Source organism: Salvelinus sp. IW2-2015, linkage group LG23 (genome assembly GCF_002910315.2).
Source record: "Salvelinus sp. IW2-2015 linkage group LG23, ASM291031v2, whole genome shotgun sequence".
NCBI lineage: Eukaryota > Metazoa > Chordata > Actinopteri > Salmoniformes > Salmonidae > Salvelinus > Salvelinus sp. IW2-2015.
The window spans coordinates 24,396,250-24,412,236 of record NC_036863.1 but is presented as its reverse complement, the minus strand read 5'-3'; the positions used below and the strand labels follow the sequence as shown (position 1 = coordinate 24,412,236).

Sequence of the window (15,987 nt, the reverse complement as noted above, 5' to 3'; positions counted from 1 at the left end):
ACACCATGACCACGCAGCCGTCATTTTGCTCAGGAAGGAGCCGCGTTCTTCTCTTAGAGATGAACATACTTTGGTGCGAAAAGTGCAAATCAATCCCAGAACAACAGCAAAGGACCTTGTGAAGATGCTGAAGGAAACAGATCAAAAGTATCTATATCCACAGTAAACGAGTTCTATATCGACATAACCTGAAAGGCCGCTCAGCAAGGAAGAAGCCACTGCTCCAAAACCGGAACAAAAAAAGCCAGACTATGGTTTGCAACTGCACATGGGGTCAAAGATTGTACTTTTTGGAGAAATGTCCTCTGGTCTGATGAAACAAAATAGAACTGTTTAGCCATACTGACCATCATTATGTTTGGAGGGAAAAGGGGGAGGCTTGCAAGCCCAAGAACACCAATCCATCATGTTGTGGGGGTGCTTTGCTGCAGGAGGGACTGGTGCACTTCACAAAATAGATGGCATCGTGAGGAACGAAAATGATGTGGATATATAGAAGCAACACCTCAAGATATCAGTCAGGAAGTAAAAGCTTGGTCGCAAATGGGTCTTCCAAATGAACAATGATCCCATGCATACTTCCAAAGTTGTGGCAAAATGGCTTAAGYACAACAAAGTCAAGGTATTGGAGTGGCCATCACAAAGCCCTGACCTCAATCCCATAGTATATTTGTGGGCAGAACTGAAAATGCATGTGCGAACAAGGAGGCCTACGGACCTGACTCAGTTACACCAGCTCTGTCAGGAGGAATGGGCCAATATTCTTCCAACTTATTGTGGGAAGCTTGTGGAAGGCTACCCGAAATGTTTGACCCAAGTTAAACAATTTTWAATGGCAATGCTACCAAATACTAATTGAGTGTATGTAAACGTCTGACCCACTGGGAATGTGATGAAAGAAATAAAAGCTGAAAAAAATCAAATAAATCACTCCTATTATTCTGACATTTCACATTCTTAAAATAAAGTGGTGATTCTAACTGACCTATGACAGGGATTTRTTCCCCGAGGATTACATGTCAGGAATGGTGAAAAACGGAGTTTAAATATATTTGATTAAGGTGTATGTAAACTTCCAACTTCAACTTTAGGTAGCACACACAAGGACATTTTTCGGAGAATTTKTTTTTGAATTTCTAGCCAAAAGTAAAATGTTCCTTTTATTAATTTAAGCTGTGCTCTATACCACATTAGCATACTCCCTTTCCTGTTTCACACCTGGTGGTTAGTGGTTGGGACTACCAGCTCTTTGTAACCTAGTGGACAACCAGTGGGTCCATCTCCTCAATACCATGTTTTTGTATTTCTAATTTATTTGGTGCAGTCTGGGTTCCTACTATTTTGGCCAAAGGCAGATAACCTCAGGTCTTGGATATCTGGGATGAGAGAGTGATGGTTTTGTGTTCCATGACGTGTCTAATATTAGTCGTGTGGTTTTACCTCAGACCAGTAAGTGAGAGCACAGCCTGCTGAGCATCAGCTACATGCCATTGGCTTGGGCTTGTGTGAGAGTGGGGGTTGGGCCTGTTTGCCTGCTCACAGCCACAATAGCATGTGACTGAGACTGGGCTGTGTGTGTTTGGTGTGTGTGTGTTACATCGCAGTCTGTTACGCTCCAGATGGAGGCGAGGTGGTTGGAGACCGATGAGCAGTGAGGGTGGTGCACCTGTATCACTAACTAACGTTACCTCCAGGTCCAGACAAACAGGTTGTAGGAGTTTCTGCCCGTCGGTCAGGCAGCAGCATTGTGCCGATGACACTCACTTAGAACTGAGTCATCACAAACAGAATGTGTATTCAATTCAAAGATTAACAAAAGGGATGTTCCAAGTGTAATTGAAAGGAATTCCACTCCTAAACTTGGCAAAAAAAGAAACGTCCCTTTTTCAGGACCCTGTCTTTCAAAGATAATTCATAAAAATCCAAATAACTTTACAGATCTTCATTGTGAAGGGTTTAAACACTCTTTCCCATGCTTGTTCAATGAACCATAAACAATTAACGACCGTTCCACAGATGCATGTTCATTAAGACACTAACAGCTTACAGATGGTAGGCAATTAAGGTCACAGTTATGAAAACTTAGGACACTAAAGAGGGCTTTCTACTGACTCTGAAAAACACCAAAAGAAAGATGCCCAGGGTCCATGCACATCTGCATGAACGTGCCTTAGGCATGCTGCAAGGAGGCATAGACTGCAGATGTGGCCAGGGCAATAAATTGCAATGTCCGTACTGTGAGACGCCTAAGACAGCGCTACAGGGAGACGGGACAGGCAGCTGATCGTCCTCGCAGTGGCAGACCACATGTAACAACACCTGCACAGGATCAGTACATCTGAACATCACACCTGCGGGACAGGTACAGGATGGCAACAACAACTGCCCTAGTTACACCAGGAACGCACAATCCCTCCATCAGTGCTCAGACTGTCCGCAATAGGCTGAGAGAGGCTGGACTGAGGCTTGTAGGCTTGTTGTAAGGAGGTCCTCACCAGACATCACCGGCAACAACATCCTATGGGCACAAACCACCGTCGCTGGACCAGACAGGACTGACAAAAAGTGCTCTTCACTGATGACGAGTCGCGGCTTTGTCTCACCAGGGTGATGGTCGGATTCGCGTTTATCGTCAAGACTGAGCGTTGCACGGTGGCCTGTACTCTGGGGCGGGAATGATTTGGCGTGGAGGGTCCGTCTTGGTCTGGGCGTGGTTGTCACAGCATCATCGGACTGAGCTTGTTGTCATTGCAGGCAATCCAACGTTGTGCGTTACAGGGAAGATATCCTCCTCCCTCATGTGTACCCTTCCTGCAAGCTCATCCTGACATGACCCTCCAGCATGACAATGCCACCAGCCATACTACTCGTTCTGTGTGTGATTCCTGCAAGACAGTAATGTAAGTGTTTTGCCTTGGCCAGCGAAGAGCCCGGATCTCAATCCCATTGAGCACGTCTGGGACCTGTTGGATCGGAGGGTGAGGGCTAGGGCCATTCCCCCAGAAATGTCTGTGAACTTGCAGGTGCCTATGGTTGGAAGAGTGGGGTAACATCTCACAGCAATAACTGGCAAATCTGGTGCAGTCCATGAGGAGGAGATGCACTGCAGTACTTAATTCAGCGTGGCCACACCAGATACTGACTGTTACTTTTGATTTTGAACCCCCCTTTGTTCAGGGACACATGATTCAATTTCTGTTAGTCACATGTCTGTGGAACTTGTTCAGTTTATGTCTCAGTTGTTGAATCTTGTTATGTTCATACAAATATTTACACARAAATAAATGCAGTTGACCGTGAAAGGACTTGTCTTTTTTTGCTGAGTTTATTTGCGTTGTTGTGCTTTTCATTCTTATTCAACATACCTATTGATTGTGAACCATTATGTATGGAGGAATACACTGTGTGTGTGAGTTCTCATCACCATGGAAATTACACTGAACAAAAATATCAATGCGACATGCGTTCAGAAAACCGGTCAGTATCTGGCGTGACCACCATTTACCACATGCAGCGAGACACATCTCCTTCGCATAGAGTTGATGAGGCTGTTGATTGTTGCCTGTGGAATGTTGTCCCACTCTTCAATGGCTGTGCGAAGTTGCTGGATATTGGCGGGAACTGAAACACTCTATTGTACATGTCGATCCAGAGCATCTCAAACATGCTCAATGGGTGACAGGTCTTGTGAGTATGTAGGTCCTTGCGACATGGGGCCGTGCACTATCATGCTGAAACATGAGGTGATGGCACGACAATGGGCCTCAGGATCTTGTCACGGTATCTCTGTGCATTGAAATTGCCATCGATAAAAGCAATTGTGTTTGTTGTCTGTAGCTTATGCCTGCACATTCCATAACCGCCGCCATCATGGGGCACTCTGTTCACAATGTTGACATCAGCAAACCGCTCGCCCACATGACGCCATACACGCTGTCTGCCTTCTGCCCGGTACAGTTCAAACCGGGATTAATCCGTGAAGAGCACACTTCAAAAGGCCATTAAAAGTGAGCATTTGCCCACCGTAATCGGTTACGCCGCCGAACTGCAGTCAGGTCAAGACCCTGATAAGGACGACTTGCACGCAGATGAGCTTCCCTGAGACGGTTTCTGACAGTTTGTGCAGAAATTCTTTGCTTGTGGAKTCCCACAGTTTCATCAGCTGTCCGGGTGGCTGATCTCAGACAATCCTGCAGGTGAAGAAGCTGGATGTGGAGGTCCTGGGCTGGAGTGGTTACACGTGGTCTGTGGTTGTGAGGCCGGTTGGAGGTACTGCCAAATTCTCTAAAATGACTTTGGAGAGGTGGCTTATGGTAGCGAAATTAACATTAATTTCTCTGGCAACAGCTCTGGTGGACATTACTGCAGTCAGCAAGCCAATTGCACACTCCCTCAAAACTTGAGACATCTGTGGCATTGTGTGACACAACTGCATATTTTCTGTAATTGTCCCCAGCACAAGATGCACGTGTGTAATGATCATGCTATTTAATCAGCTTCTTGATATGCCACACCTTTCAGGTGGATGGATTATCTTGGCAAAGGAGAAATGCTCACTAACATGGATGTAAACAAATGTGTGCACAATTTGATGGCAATAAGCTTTTTGTGCATATAGAACATTTCTGGGATATTTTATTTCATCTCAAGAAACATGGGACCAACACTTTACATGTTGCGTTTTATATTAGTGTATAATTGGGGTGCTTGTGTGTGTTATATGATATCCAATTTGTAAGTCGCTCTGGATAAGAGCGTCTGCTAAATGACTTAAATGTAATGTAAATGTAGTCCCCTGGCTGTCTAGGGTCGAGAACAATGGCAACATATGAATATCCCACCACACTACGACTGAACAGACAAATGTATGTTCAGCCTATAGATGTATGTTCTGTGGAGGTTTCTGTACCATATTGTGTGGGGGGTGCTACCCCCCCCCCCCCCCCCAAAGAAAACGCACAAAACTATTTAAGCAACAGGGATCTTGAATGTCTCTAGTCTGGGTACCAGTATGTTTAGCTAACATTCCACTCCTTGCCACCCCATATCATTGCCAAAGAGACTGGCCTTTCGGCAATCTCAACATTCAAAATGCAGCTGGATTTACGGCAGAGTTGGTTGTTGGAAATAACATTTTCCATGTGGAGCCTCAAGTAGAACTAGAATCATAAAGTCAAAAATAAACATTTAGCTGTTAGCAGGTTGTTGTATTTTGAGGCTTAAAATCAAAGCAAAGTGGTTTCTTGATTTGGAATTGCAGTATGTATTTAGTTTGAGGATTTAGACATGAGCCAGCAACTTTTGACAGACTGGTTTCTTCTGGGAAAACAAACTGTTGCTTAACAACCGGATATCAACATGTTCTGTGGAGAGAGAAAAAAGTGATAGACTCAATATTTGGATAATTGTTGTGTTTGGAGGATAGCTGTGAGGCTTATCGAATCAGGATCGTCTCCTCTGTTCTCCGCAAGCTCATTATGATAATGTTCATATTTGAAGATGGCAGAAAGGCTAGTCCCTGGCAATGACAAGGAGTGGAATGTTAGCTAAAGAGACTGGTACTCGGGCTAGAATGTCTCTGCTGTAACCAAGATGCTTGATCTAGACATCTAGCTGCTTAGCTAGCAACTTAAGAAACCAAATGCAAAGCTGGAGTCCTGAGCTGATATAATTTATTTGTCACATCTTAGACTTCAAAATTACACTCTTTTAAACAGTATTGAAAATCATGCGGTCTGTATTTAAAAATACCCCGTTATACGGTATAAACGGTATATCGCCCAAGCCTACCCCCAGTACGACAGGCCCCCACCATCAAATTACACACAAGGGCAGATTACTTAAAAATATTGGTCTGGCAGAACATGCAGCAGAGGGGTTCGTTTGATGTAGCTCACAGTGGGTCTGAGAACTGCCCATATGGCCAACCTGCTCCAGCCTCTGCTTACTTTAGATTACAGAATGCAGTTTCAACCCAGGCTCTTGTCTCTCGTGTGTGTGTGTGTGTGTGTGTGTGTGTGTGTGTGTGTGTGTGTGTGTGTGTGTGTGTGCCCACTGTATGTATGCTTTTTAATTTTGTTCCAAATAATTCAGATCGTTTCATCTTGGCTTTCATGGATTTTCATGTGTAGGTACAACCAGACTGTAGTAAACCGTATAGATCATTTCAGTGGTTTTGCATTTTACACAAATAGTAGTCTGAGAGGATTTTGAACACTTGCCTCAGCACACAACGCTACATCAAGGGGATATAGCCTGGCAGCCTATTTTTTATATTTTTTAAAGCTGCATTTTTCTTTGACGGCAAGGCGACTGACTGTCAAAAGGATTTTTCTGTGGCGGCAGCATGTGACAACTCCATTCTCTATGGACTGTAGTTCCATGCGGAGGCTTAAAGCTCTTATTGAATGGAGATCATTTTTAGCTCCGTTGATGTCACAAGGAAATTATGTTTATTCGTTCTAAGAATAACTCCTTGAGAATATGATGCTCCAGTTGGATGATGAGCAGAGCTACAGTGTCAGTTTTTTACGTGTCAATCTATTCTTTCTGCTGTTCTTTCCTGTGTGGTTCACATTTTACAGATGTGTAGCACTTGACCTCCTAAAAATATGTAATTTTATGAAGGCTCTATTTCGAAGATTTGAAATGCTGCCTCCATACTCCCGTTTAACCAAAACACTGTTTAAAACCTTAACTGAAATCTAAAACTGCTAATGTACCAGTGTGAACAGAGGCACTGTCAGATGAAATCCTGATTTTTATTTTAGAAATAACATTAGACATTCTAACTCTATGAGTAGCCCCTAGGTGCTCATGAAGGGAATGCTATGCAATCAGTGTGCGCTATTAGGCTAGTGGACTTCATCTCTCTCTCCTCCCTCTGTGTGTCCAGGTGTAGCCCATTGCCTGGAGATCACGTCCCAGGGGCCCACGTCCATAGAGAAGGCCAGCAGTGAGAGCGTCAAGCTGGACTGCCAGTTCTCTCTGGCACCCGAGGACTCTGGCCCTCTGGACATCGAATGGAGCCTGCTGGCCTCTGACAACCAGAAAGAGGATAAAGTGGTGAGTGTGTAATTTTATGTGGTCCCTCCAAGTGGTTTGTATGTGTGGGGGGGGGGGGGTTCATCCCTGAAAAAGTTTTGGGGTTATTCCTGCTCTGGTATGTCAGAAGTCATGTTCTGTCAGAACTAGTCAATGTTATCCATTGTTACAACAGAAGTGTTATGCCAGTCTTAGTGTTCTGTCAGAAGCAGCAACCTGAACTGGTTAACCAGAGGCAAAGATAGAGCCATGCTTAAAGGTCTGTCTGCTTTGATACAGTACCTGCCATTTGAGAAGTAAAAGGAGAAGTCAGGTTTTTCCCCCTTTTGTTAAGCAGTTCTCTTTCACACAACCCCCAAACATGACTAAAAATAGGTTAATGTTTTACTTGTTCCATCTTTTTAAAGCTCTATAAAATATCCCACGTGGGTTTGAGTGTGTGTGTATGGCATGGAGCTCTTTCAGTGTGTGTGCAAGCGTGCACTGTCCACACCCATTAGCGTGTGAAAAGGAGTGTGTGGGTGCGTTAGTTGGCTCTCGTAACCTCAACCACCTGCTCTCTGCATGGTACCTCTATTGAGTGGAATGCCACCTCCCAGCCATGCTGTGGGAGCCCAGCAGCTCCCTGTGTACAGGCCATGTCATCCCTCTATAGCTTGGAGGTGTGGGATGCACCAAGCTGCTGAGGATAGATCCACATAGCCCATGCACTGCCAGAGGGCATAGAACTAGAAGCCTAGAGATGGATACAGTCTCTCCTGTACTTCTCCATTCCCTCCTCTACTAGTGATGCCTCTGCATCTCTCTTTCAAATCAAATTGTGTTTGTCATATGTGCCGAACAACCTTACAGTGAAATGCTTATTAGCCACAATGCAGTTTTAAGAAAATGTCTTTWAAAAAAGTAAGAGCTAAGAATAACAAATAATTAAAGAGCAGCTCTAAATAACAATAGGGAGTCTATGTTTATTTTACCTTTTTTATTTCACCTTTATTTAACCAGGTAGGCCAGTTGAGAACAAGTTCTCATTTYCAACTGCGACCTGGCCAAGATAAAGCAAAGCAGTTCGACAAAAACAACAACACAGAGTTACATATAAACAAACGTACAGTCAATAACGCAATAGAAAATAAAAWTTGAAAAATCTATGTACAGTGTGTGCAAATGTAGGGAGGTAGGCAATAAATAGGCCATAGAGGCAAAATAATTACAATTTAGCATTAATACTGGAGTGATAGATGTGCAAGTAGAGATACTGGGGTGCAAAGAGGGTAAGTAATAATATGGGGATGAGGTAGTTGGGTGTGCTATTTACAGATTGGCTGTGTACAGGTACAGTGATAGGTAAGCTGCTCTGACAGCTGATTCTTAAAGTTAGAGAGGGAGATATAAGTCTCCAGCTTCAGAGATTTTTGCAATTCGTTCCAGTCATTGGCAGCAGAGAACTGMAAGGAAAGGCGGCCAAAGGAAGTGTTGCCTTTGGGGATGACCAGTGCGATATACCTGCTGGAGCACATGCTACGGGTGGGTGTTGCTATGGTGACCAGTGAGCTGAGATAAGGTGGGGCTTTACCTGGCAAAGACTTATAGATGACCTGGAGCCAGTGGGTTTGGCGACTGATATGTAGTGAGGGCCAGCCAACGAGAGCATACAGGTCGCAGTGGTGAGTACTATATGGGGCTTTGGTGACAAAACGGATGGCACTGTGATAGACTACATCCAATTTGCTGAGTAGAGTGTTGGAGGCTATTTTGTAAATTACATCGCCGAAGTCAAGGATCGGTAGGATAGTCAGTTTTACAAGGGTATGTTTGGCAGCATGAGTGAAGTAGGCTTTGTTGCGAAATAGGAAGCCAATTCTAGATTTAATTTTGGTTTGGAGATGCTTGATGTGAGTCTGGAAGGAGAGTTTACAGTCTAACCAGACACCTAGGTATTTGTAGCTGTCCACATATTCTAGGTCCGAACCGTCCAGGGTAGTGATGKTAGTCGGGCTAGTGGGTGCGGGCAGCAATCAGTTGAAGAGCATGCACTTAGTTTTACTAGCATTTGGTAAAATCAGTTGGAGGCCACYGAAGGAGTGTTGTATGGCGTTGAAGCTTGTTTGGAGGTTTGTTAGCACAGTCTCCAAAGAAGGGCCAGATTTTTTCAGAATGGTGTCATCTGCGTAGAGGTGGATCAGAGAATCACCAGCAGCAAGAGCGACATCATTGATATATACAGAGAAAAGAGTCGGCCCGAGAATTTAACCCTGTGACACCCCCGTAGAGACTAGAGGTCGACCGATTAATCGGAATGGCCAATTAATTCGGGCCGATTTCAAGTTTTCATAACAATCGGTAATGTGCATTTTTGGACATTGATTGTGGCCGATTACATTGCACTCCACGAAGAGACTGCGTGGCAGGCTGACTACCTGTTACGCGAGTGCAGCAAGAAGCCATGGTAAGTTGCTAGCTAGCATTAAACTTCTCTTATAAAAAAACAATCAATCTTAACATAATCACTAGTTAAATACACAAGGTTGATGATATTACTAGTTTATCTAGCTTGTCCTGCGTTGCATGTAATCGATGCGGTGCCTGTTAATTTCTCATCGAATCACAGCCTACTAAGCCAAACGGGTGATGATTTAACAAGCGCATTCGCGGAAAYAGCACTGTCGTTGCACCAATGTGTACCTAAACATAAACATCAATGCCTTTCTTTAAAATCAATACACAAGTATATATTTATATTTAGTTAATATTGCCTGCTAACATGAATTTCTTTTAACTAGTGAAATTGTGTCACCTCTCTTGCGTTCCGTGCAAGCAGAGTCAGGGTATTTGCAGCAGTTTGGGCCGCCTGGCTCATTGCGAACTATGTGAAGACCATTTCTTCCTAACAAAGACCATAATTAATTTGCCAGAATTTTATATAATTATGACATAACATTGAAGGTTGTGCAATTTAACAGCAATATTTAGACTTAGTGATGCCACCCGTTAGGTGTAGCCACTCGGATAGCAGCTAGCTAGCTGCGATGATCTGGAGTAAAGCGGGGTACAGGGGTTACCGGTACAGAGTCAATGTGCGGGGGCACCATGGACAACCATGTGTAGTTAACCTCTTTGGGCTGGAGGGCAGTATTGAGTAGCTTGGATGAATAAGGTGCCCAGAGTAAACTGCCTGCTACTCAGGCCCAGAAGCTAAGATATGCATATTATTAGAGCTGGATAGAAAACACTCGGAAGTTTCTAAAACGGTTTGAATGATGTCTGTGAGTATAACAGAACTCATATGGCAGGCAAAAACCTGAGAAAAAATCCAACCAGGAAGTGGGAAATCTGAGGTTTGTAGATTTTAAAGTAATTGCCTATCCAAGATACAGTGTAAATTTGGTCCGATTGCACTTCCTAAGGCTTCCACTAGATGTTAACAGTCTTTAGAACCTTGTTTCAGGCTTCTACTGTGAAGGGGGAGCGAATAAGAGCTGTTTGACAAAGCTCATGGCATTCTGCCAGACCCCTAAGTCACGCGCGCGGCCGTGAGAGCGAGCTGCGTTCCCTTTCATTTCTAAAGACAAAGGAATTGTCCGGTTGTAATATTATTGAAGATTTATGATAAAAAACATCCTAAAGATTGYTTCTATATATCGTTTAACATGTTTCTACGAACTGTAATGGAACTGTTTTGACTTTTCGTCTGGACTAAGATTTGTGAACTAATCGCGCGAATAAAAAGGAGGTATTTGGACATAAATGATGGACTTTATCGAACAAAACAGAACTGGGATTCCTGGGAGTGCATTCCGATGAAGATCATCAAAGMTAAGTGAATATTTATAATGRGATTAATCGGTCGACCTCTAGTCTAGTGTTTCTGGGATAACGGTGTTGATGTGAGCCATGACCGGCCTTACAAAGCCTTTCATGGCTACAGACGTGAGTGCTACGGGTCGGTCGTCATTTAGACAGGTTACCTTAGTGTTCWTGGGCACAGGGACTATGGTGGTCTGCTTGAAACATGTTGGTATTACAGACTCAGACAGGGAGAGGTTGAAAAAGTCAGTGAAGACACTTGCCAGTTGGTCAGCGCATGCTTGGAGTACACATCCTTGTAATCCATCTGGCCCAGCGGCCTAACTCACATCGGCTGCGGAGAGTGTGATCACACAGTCGTCCGGAACAGCTGATGCTCTCAGGCATGTTTCAGTGTTACTTGCCTCGAAGCAAGCATAGAAGTTATTTAGCTCGTCTGGTAGGCTCGTGTCACTGGGCAGCTCTCGGCTGTGCTTCCCCTTGTAGTCTGTAATAGTTAGCATTCCTTGCCACATCCGACGKGCATTGGAGCCAGTGTAGTACGATTTGATCTTAGTGCTGTATTGATGCTTTGCCTGTTTGATGTTTCGTCGGAGGGCATAGTGGGATTTCTTATAAGCTTCCGGGTTAGAGTCCCGCTCCTTGAAAGCGGCAGCTCTACCCTTTAGCTCAGTGCGAATGTTGACTGTAATCCATGGTTTCTGGTTGGGGTATGTACGTACAGTTACTATGGGGACGACATCCTCGACGCACTCTCTCTCGTTGTCCCCCAGGGCCTCAGTTTTTGGCCAGGGCTAGAAGTGGGTCAGTAGGAGCCCTTCCTTAGCTGTTCCTCACCCCATTCCTCTCTCCCTCCATCCCTGCCTCCCACTTCAGTCCACCCAGCCCAGCCAAGGCTCCAGCCCCTGCCCTGCTCGCTCCTCTCCCTCTATTGTCTATGCTAAACTGGGGAGCAGTGCCTCAAGAGACCCCTGTTTTTGTTTTTGACCTACTTCATTGATTTAGAATGGGAACCACCAATAATTAATTGGTGGGGGTGGAAGTGGCAGATTTAAATAAAAAAACTAAAAAAAAAACTTATTATAATAGAGCCATCATTGTTATCCCATGTTTGGCGTGCTCATGTGGATATACATGTAACTGTAGAATCCTGTGTGGGTGATTTTCTCATTGTGGTCGCCCTCCCCCTCTCAGCTGTAGACATCATGTTGTAGTCTCCCTCCTCTCTAGCTACCCCTTCACTTTAGAATTCAATAGTTGTAATTGCTCCCTCGCTCAGTGCATGCATCATGTTGTATTCTCCCTCCTCTCTAGCTAGGCTACATTCAGCTGTAGACACATCAATGTTGTAGTCTCCCTTCTCTCTAGCTAGGCTACATTCGCTGTAGACATCATGTTGTAGTCTCCCTCCTCTCTGCTAGGCTACATTCAGCCTGTAGACATCATGTTGTAGTCTCCCTCCTCTCTAGCTAGGCTACATTCGCTGTAGACACATGTTGTAGTCTCCCTCCTCTCTAAGCTAGGCTACATTCAGCTGTAGACATCATGTTTGTGAGTCTCCCTCCTCTCTAGCTAGGCTACATTCGCTGTAGACATCATGTTGTGAGTCTCCTCCTCTCTAGCTAGGCTACATTCAGCTGTAGACATCATGTTGTAGTCTCCTCCTCTCTAGCTAGGCTACATTCAGCTGTAGACATCATGTTGTAGTCTCCCTCCTCTCTAGCTAGGCTACATTCACTGTAGACATCATGTTGTAGTCTCCCTCCTCTCTAGCTAGGCTACATTCAGCTGTAGACATCATGTTGTAGTCTCCCTCCTCTCTAGCTAGGCTACATTCAGCTGTAGACATCATGTTGTAGTCCTCCCTCCTCTCTAGCTAGGCTACATTCAGCTGTAGACATCATGTTGTGGTCTCCCTCTCTCTCTAGCTAGGCTACATTCAGCTGTAGACATCATGTTGTAGTCTCCCTCCTCTCTAGCTAGGCTACATTCAGCTGTAGACATCATGTTGTAGTCTCGCCTCACTCTCTAGCTAGGCTACATTCAGCTGTAGACATCATGTTGTAGTCTCCCTCCTCTCTAGCTAGGCTACATTCAGCTGTAGACATCATCTTGTGGTCTCCCGCCACAATCTCACCAGACCATTCCTTCATTCACCACGACCAAGTTTCTATCTTCCTCTGAGTGGGTAGATATTAATTGACCAATCAGAACGGCACTCGGTGCATACACACACAGCCTCCTTGTGCCCTGATGGGGTGATGTCATGTGTATTATTAGCAATTAGTGGCCTGTTAATAAGTCCACTGGCTGCAGGGCTGGCTTAGTGTGTGTGACCATGCCCAGTAGGATTAGTGCTGGTAGACCAGGGCTACGCTGGACTACTGGACGTGCAGTACTGAACTACTCTTCTAGGAGAGGAGATGGAGGAGAGGGAGAAAGGAGACGAGGATGGGATAGCTGATGGAGTAGAGGGAGTGGTTGAGATGGTGATGTGGGAGAGGAGTGTGAAAAGGAAGACTGGAGAAGAGGGAAGGAGGAGGGTGGCACTTAACTGTTCCCCAGAGAGCTCTAGAAGTTCATAACTGATATGGAGTTCTCGGTGAGAGGGCTTAGGATGACCAGGAGGAGGATGACCCGACCATATAGAGGGTTATACTCACTGTTAACCTAGTAATACTATAAGAACAACTGACAGTATCAGGACAGACAGACCTCTAATAACATCCGTCCTCATTAGATGTTTCCTCAACGGACCGCCCCCTATGACAAATTACTATTAGTCTCTTTACTGCACAGTCAAACTGACATTTTTGTGTTCATGAAGTAGCAAAAAACAATGCACCGCTTACATCAGATTCTCTATTTAGAGGTTTGGGAATCGTGGTCTGTTGGTATAGCATTGTCCTACAGGCTTTATGGAGCCAGTGAAGCAGAGCTAATGCACTGCTTACATGCCTACTGAAATAGTTCATTAGCATTTGGCTTTCATCACGGGAATACACTACGGATAGGCTGGAAGCAGGGTGACTACAATCATGATAAAAATTCATGAATGGTAGTTGCCTATAGTGCTTTAGTCTTGAGAGTAGTTGGGAGAATAGAACACTATATAGCTGCTTCAAATTCCTGGTGTGCTGATAAAAACGTTGTGTCCTTGAAAGCACTAGAGCTTTGTTTACTAAAGAAAGTCCAAGTGGAGTGGTTCAGGTTTAACCTTGAGAATACATCTGGAGTGGAGGTACTTTTCTGAAACTGACTATAGAGGCATGGCTATGTCAGGAGAAAAGCCTGTCTTTACCAAAGACACAACAACACTGTTGCCGGAGTAAGGCCGACAGGGAAATTGAATGTACACAGGTGACGCCACTTTCTGTTTGCCTCAAATTAGCCCCTCCCCTCACACATGATGATGACATCGTCTTTAAATGGCCCCATGTAAATAACCTAACATTTCTCTTATTCCTGCTGCTGCTACAGCTGTTGCAAGTATAATAGAGGTATTTTCACTTCTGCACTTTTTACTATTTTCTTTAATAGTTCATTACTATGTAAGGTGACTAAGTGTCCATTACAAGTGCAAAATAAAGTTGTCCACAGAGACTTTGTCTGACCTCACCATATGGATACTGTAATGCTGGTCAACCTGTTCTGAATCAGCACTCGGGAATGAAAGTGTCCTTGTTTTCAATTTCAGTTGTTTGGTTTTCCCTAATGTCTGCCCTTTGATTTCCAGCATGTAGGCCCTCTTGGAGTTTTTATAGGATTTGTTTTATTGAGCCACATTCTTACATGCAGTTAGGACTGGAGTGGGCAAAAAAAAAATCTAACTTATGGGCAATTCACATTATCTTGATTTTAAAATTTTCTCAAAATAAGTTTTGTTGTGCAATTTAAGGTCAAACTGCATTTCAAACAGTCAGGAATAATCTAATGAATTTAGGGGTTGTGAAATTATACCTAGGCTAAATAGAAGCCTTCTACAACCATAAGACCCACTAACAATTWAATTATTTTATCAAAATAGTTGAACCTGCTTTTTTCCAATAATCACTGATCTGGCTTTCAAGTCTGTCTATGAAAATGCCCTTTTTGTTACAAATTTAACCAGCGCCATGCATAATGCACATRCACTAATAATGACTAACCTCTTGTAGCAGGCATTAAAGAAAATGAACACAGGTCTCATAAACAATCTCTCAAGCACAAGCCCACGTGCTAGTGAGTAGCCAGCTAATCTTTATATTTCAAGTCTAGKCAACTTGGATTTATCTGCTTGCTAACAAGGTAGAACAGTTGAACTGTTATGAATACACCCTCCTGTCTGTCTCCAACTGTTTGAACAACAGCTTGTTCACCTTGTTAAGATATTGTAATCAAGTGGCCTACCTGAATAGAAATTGTACTTATTTCTCAGAATGAGAACAAGTTGCCAATTTCTTATGAATGTGGATTTTTATGCTCATTGCACATTTATACAACAGAGACTGAACAGCTAGCACACACGTCTATGGCTAAAATACTGCTAGTGGTAGCCCTACGTGGTACCGCAATGCCGCGTACGACAAACGGAGCGTTAGTTTTCCTGTTCATTGTCTTGGGATTAAATTCCCCCTGTAATTCTCACAGAAACCAGTTTGTCCAATTTGTTTTTCTCTCACTTTCCCTGGATTCCACTAGTTTTCCTCAACAAAACATGTCATCTGTCTCATCCCAACCTTTTTAAGTCACTCCAACAAAATATTTTTGAGGTACATTTACCTAATATTTTCTCATTTTAGGAAAAGTTCTATAATTGAACGAAGTTACATCTATAAACGGTTTTATGTATACCAGTAGGGGATCCTAAAGATAAATGGTCAGAGCATTTTTTTAAATAAAGTATAATTTTAAGTGAGTATGTTTGGGGCAAAATGCCCCCAGGGCAATCGATGCAAGTCACTGGTACCTATATTAGCATATTCCAAATCATGTCCAAATCATCTATAAGTAAGTATCTTTGAGTTACACAATACATTTTCAGATTCTTTAGGATGTTTTGGACAGGAAGGACTAAATTAAAAAAACATATTTTATAGTGAGGATATTAATAGTGACTAGTGCTGAGCGATTGGGCTCCCGAGTGGCGCAGCGGTCTAA

General features: G+C 43.7%; 1 protein-coding gene across 1 annotated transcript in view; it reads left to right on the top strand.

Annotated features, from left to right (window-relative positions):
* Positions 1-15,987, top strand: part of LOC111950309 (coxsackievirus and adenovirus receptor homolog) — a 109,334-nt gene that overhangs the window by 73,381 nt on the left and 19,966 nt on the right. Inside the window, exon 2 of the mRNA XM_023967777.2 lies at positions 6,896-7,065. Coding sequence (XP_023823545.1) covers positions 6,896-7,065 — 170 coding nt within the window. The remainder of the gene's footprint in view (positions 1-6,895; positions 7,066-15,987) is intronic.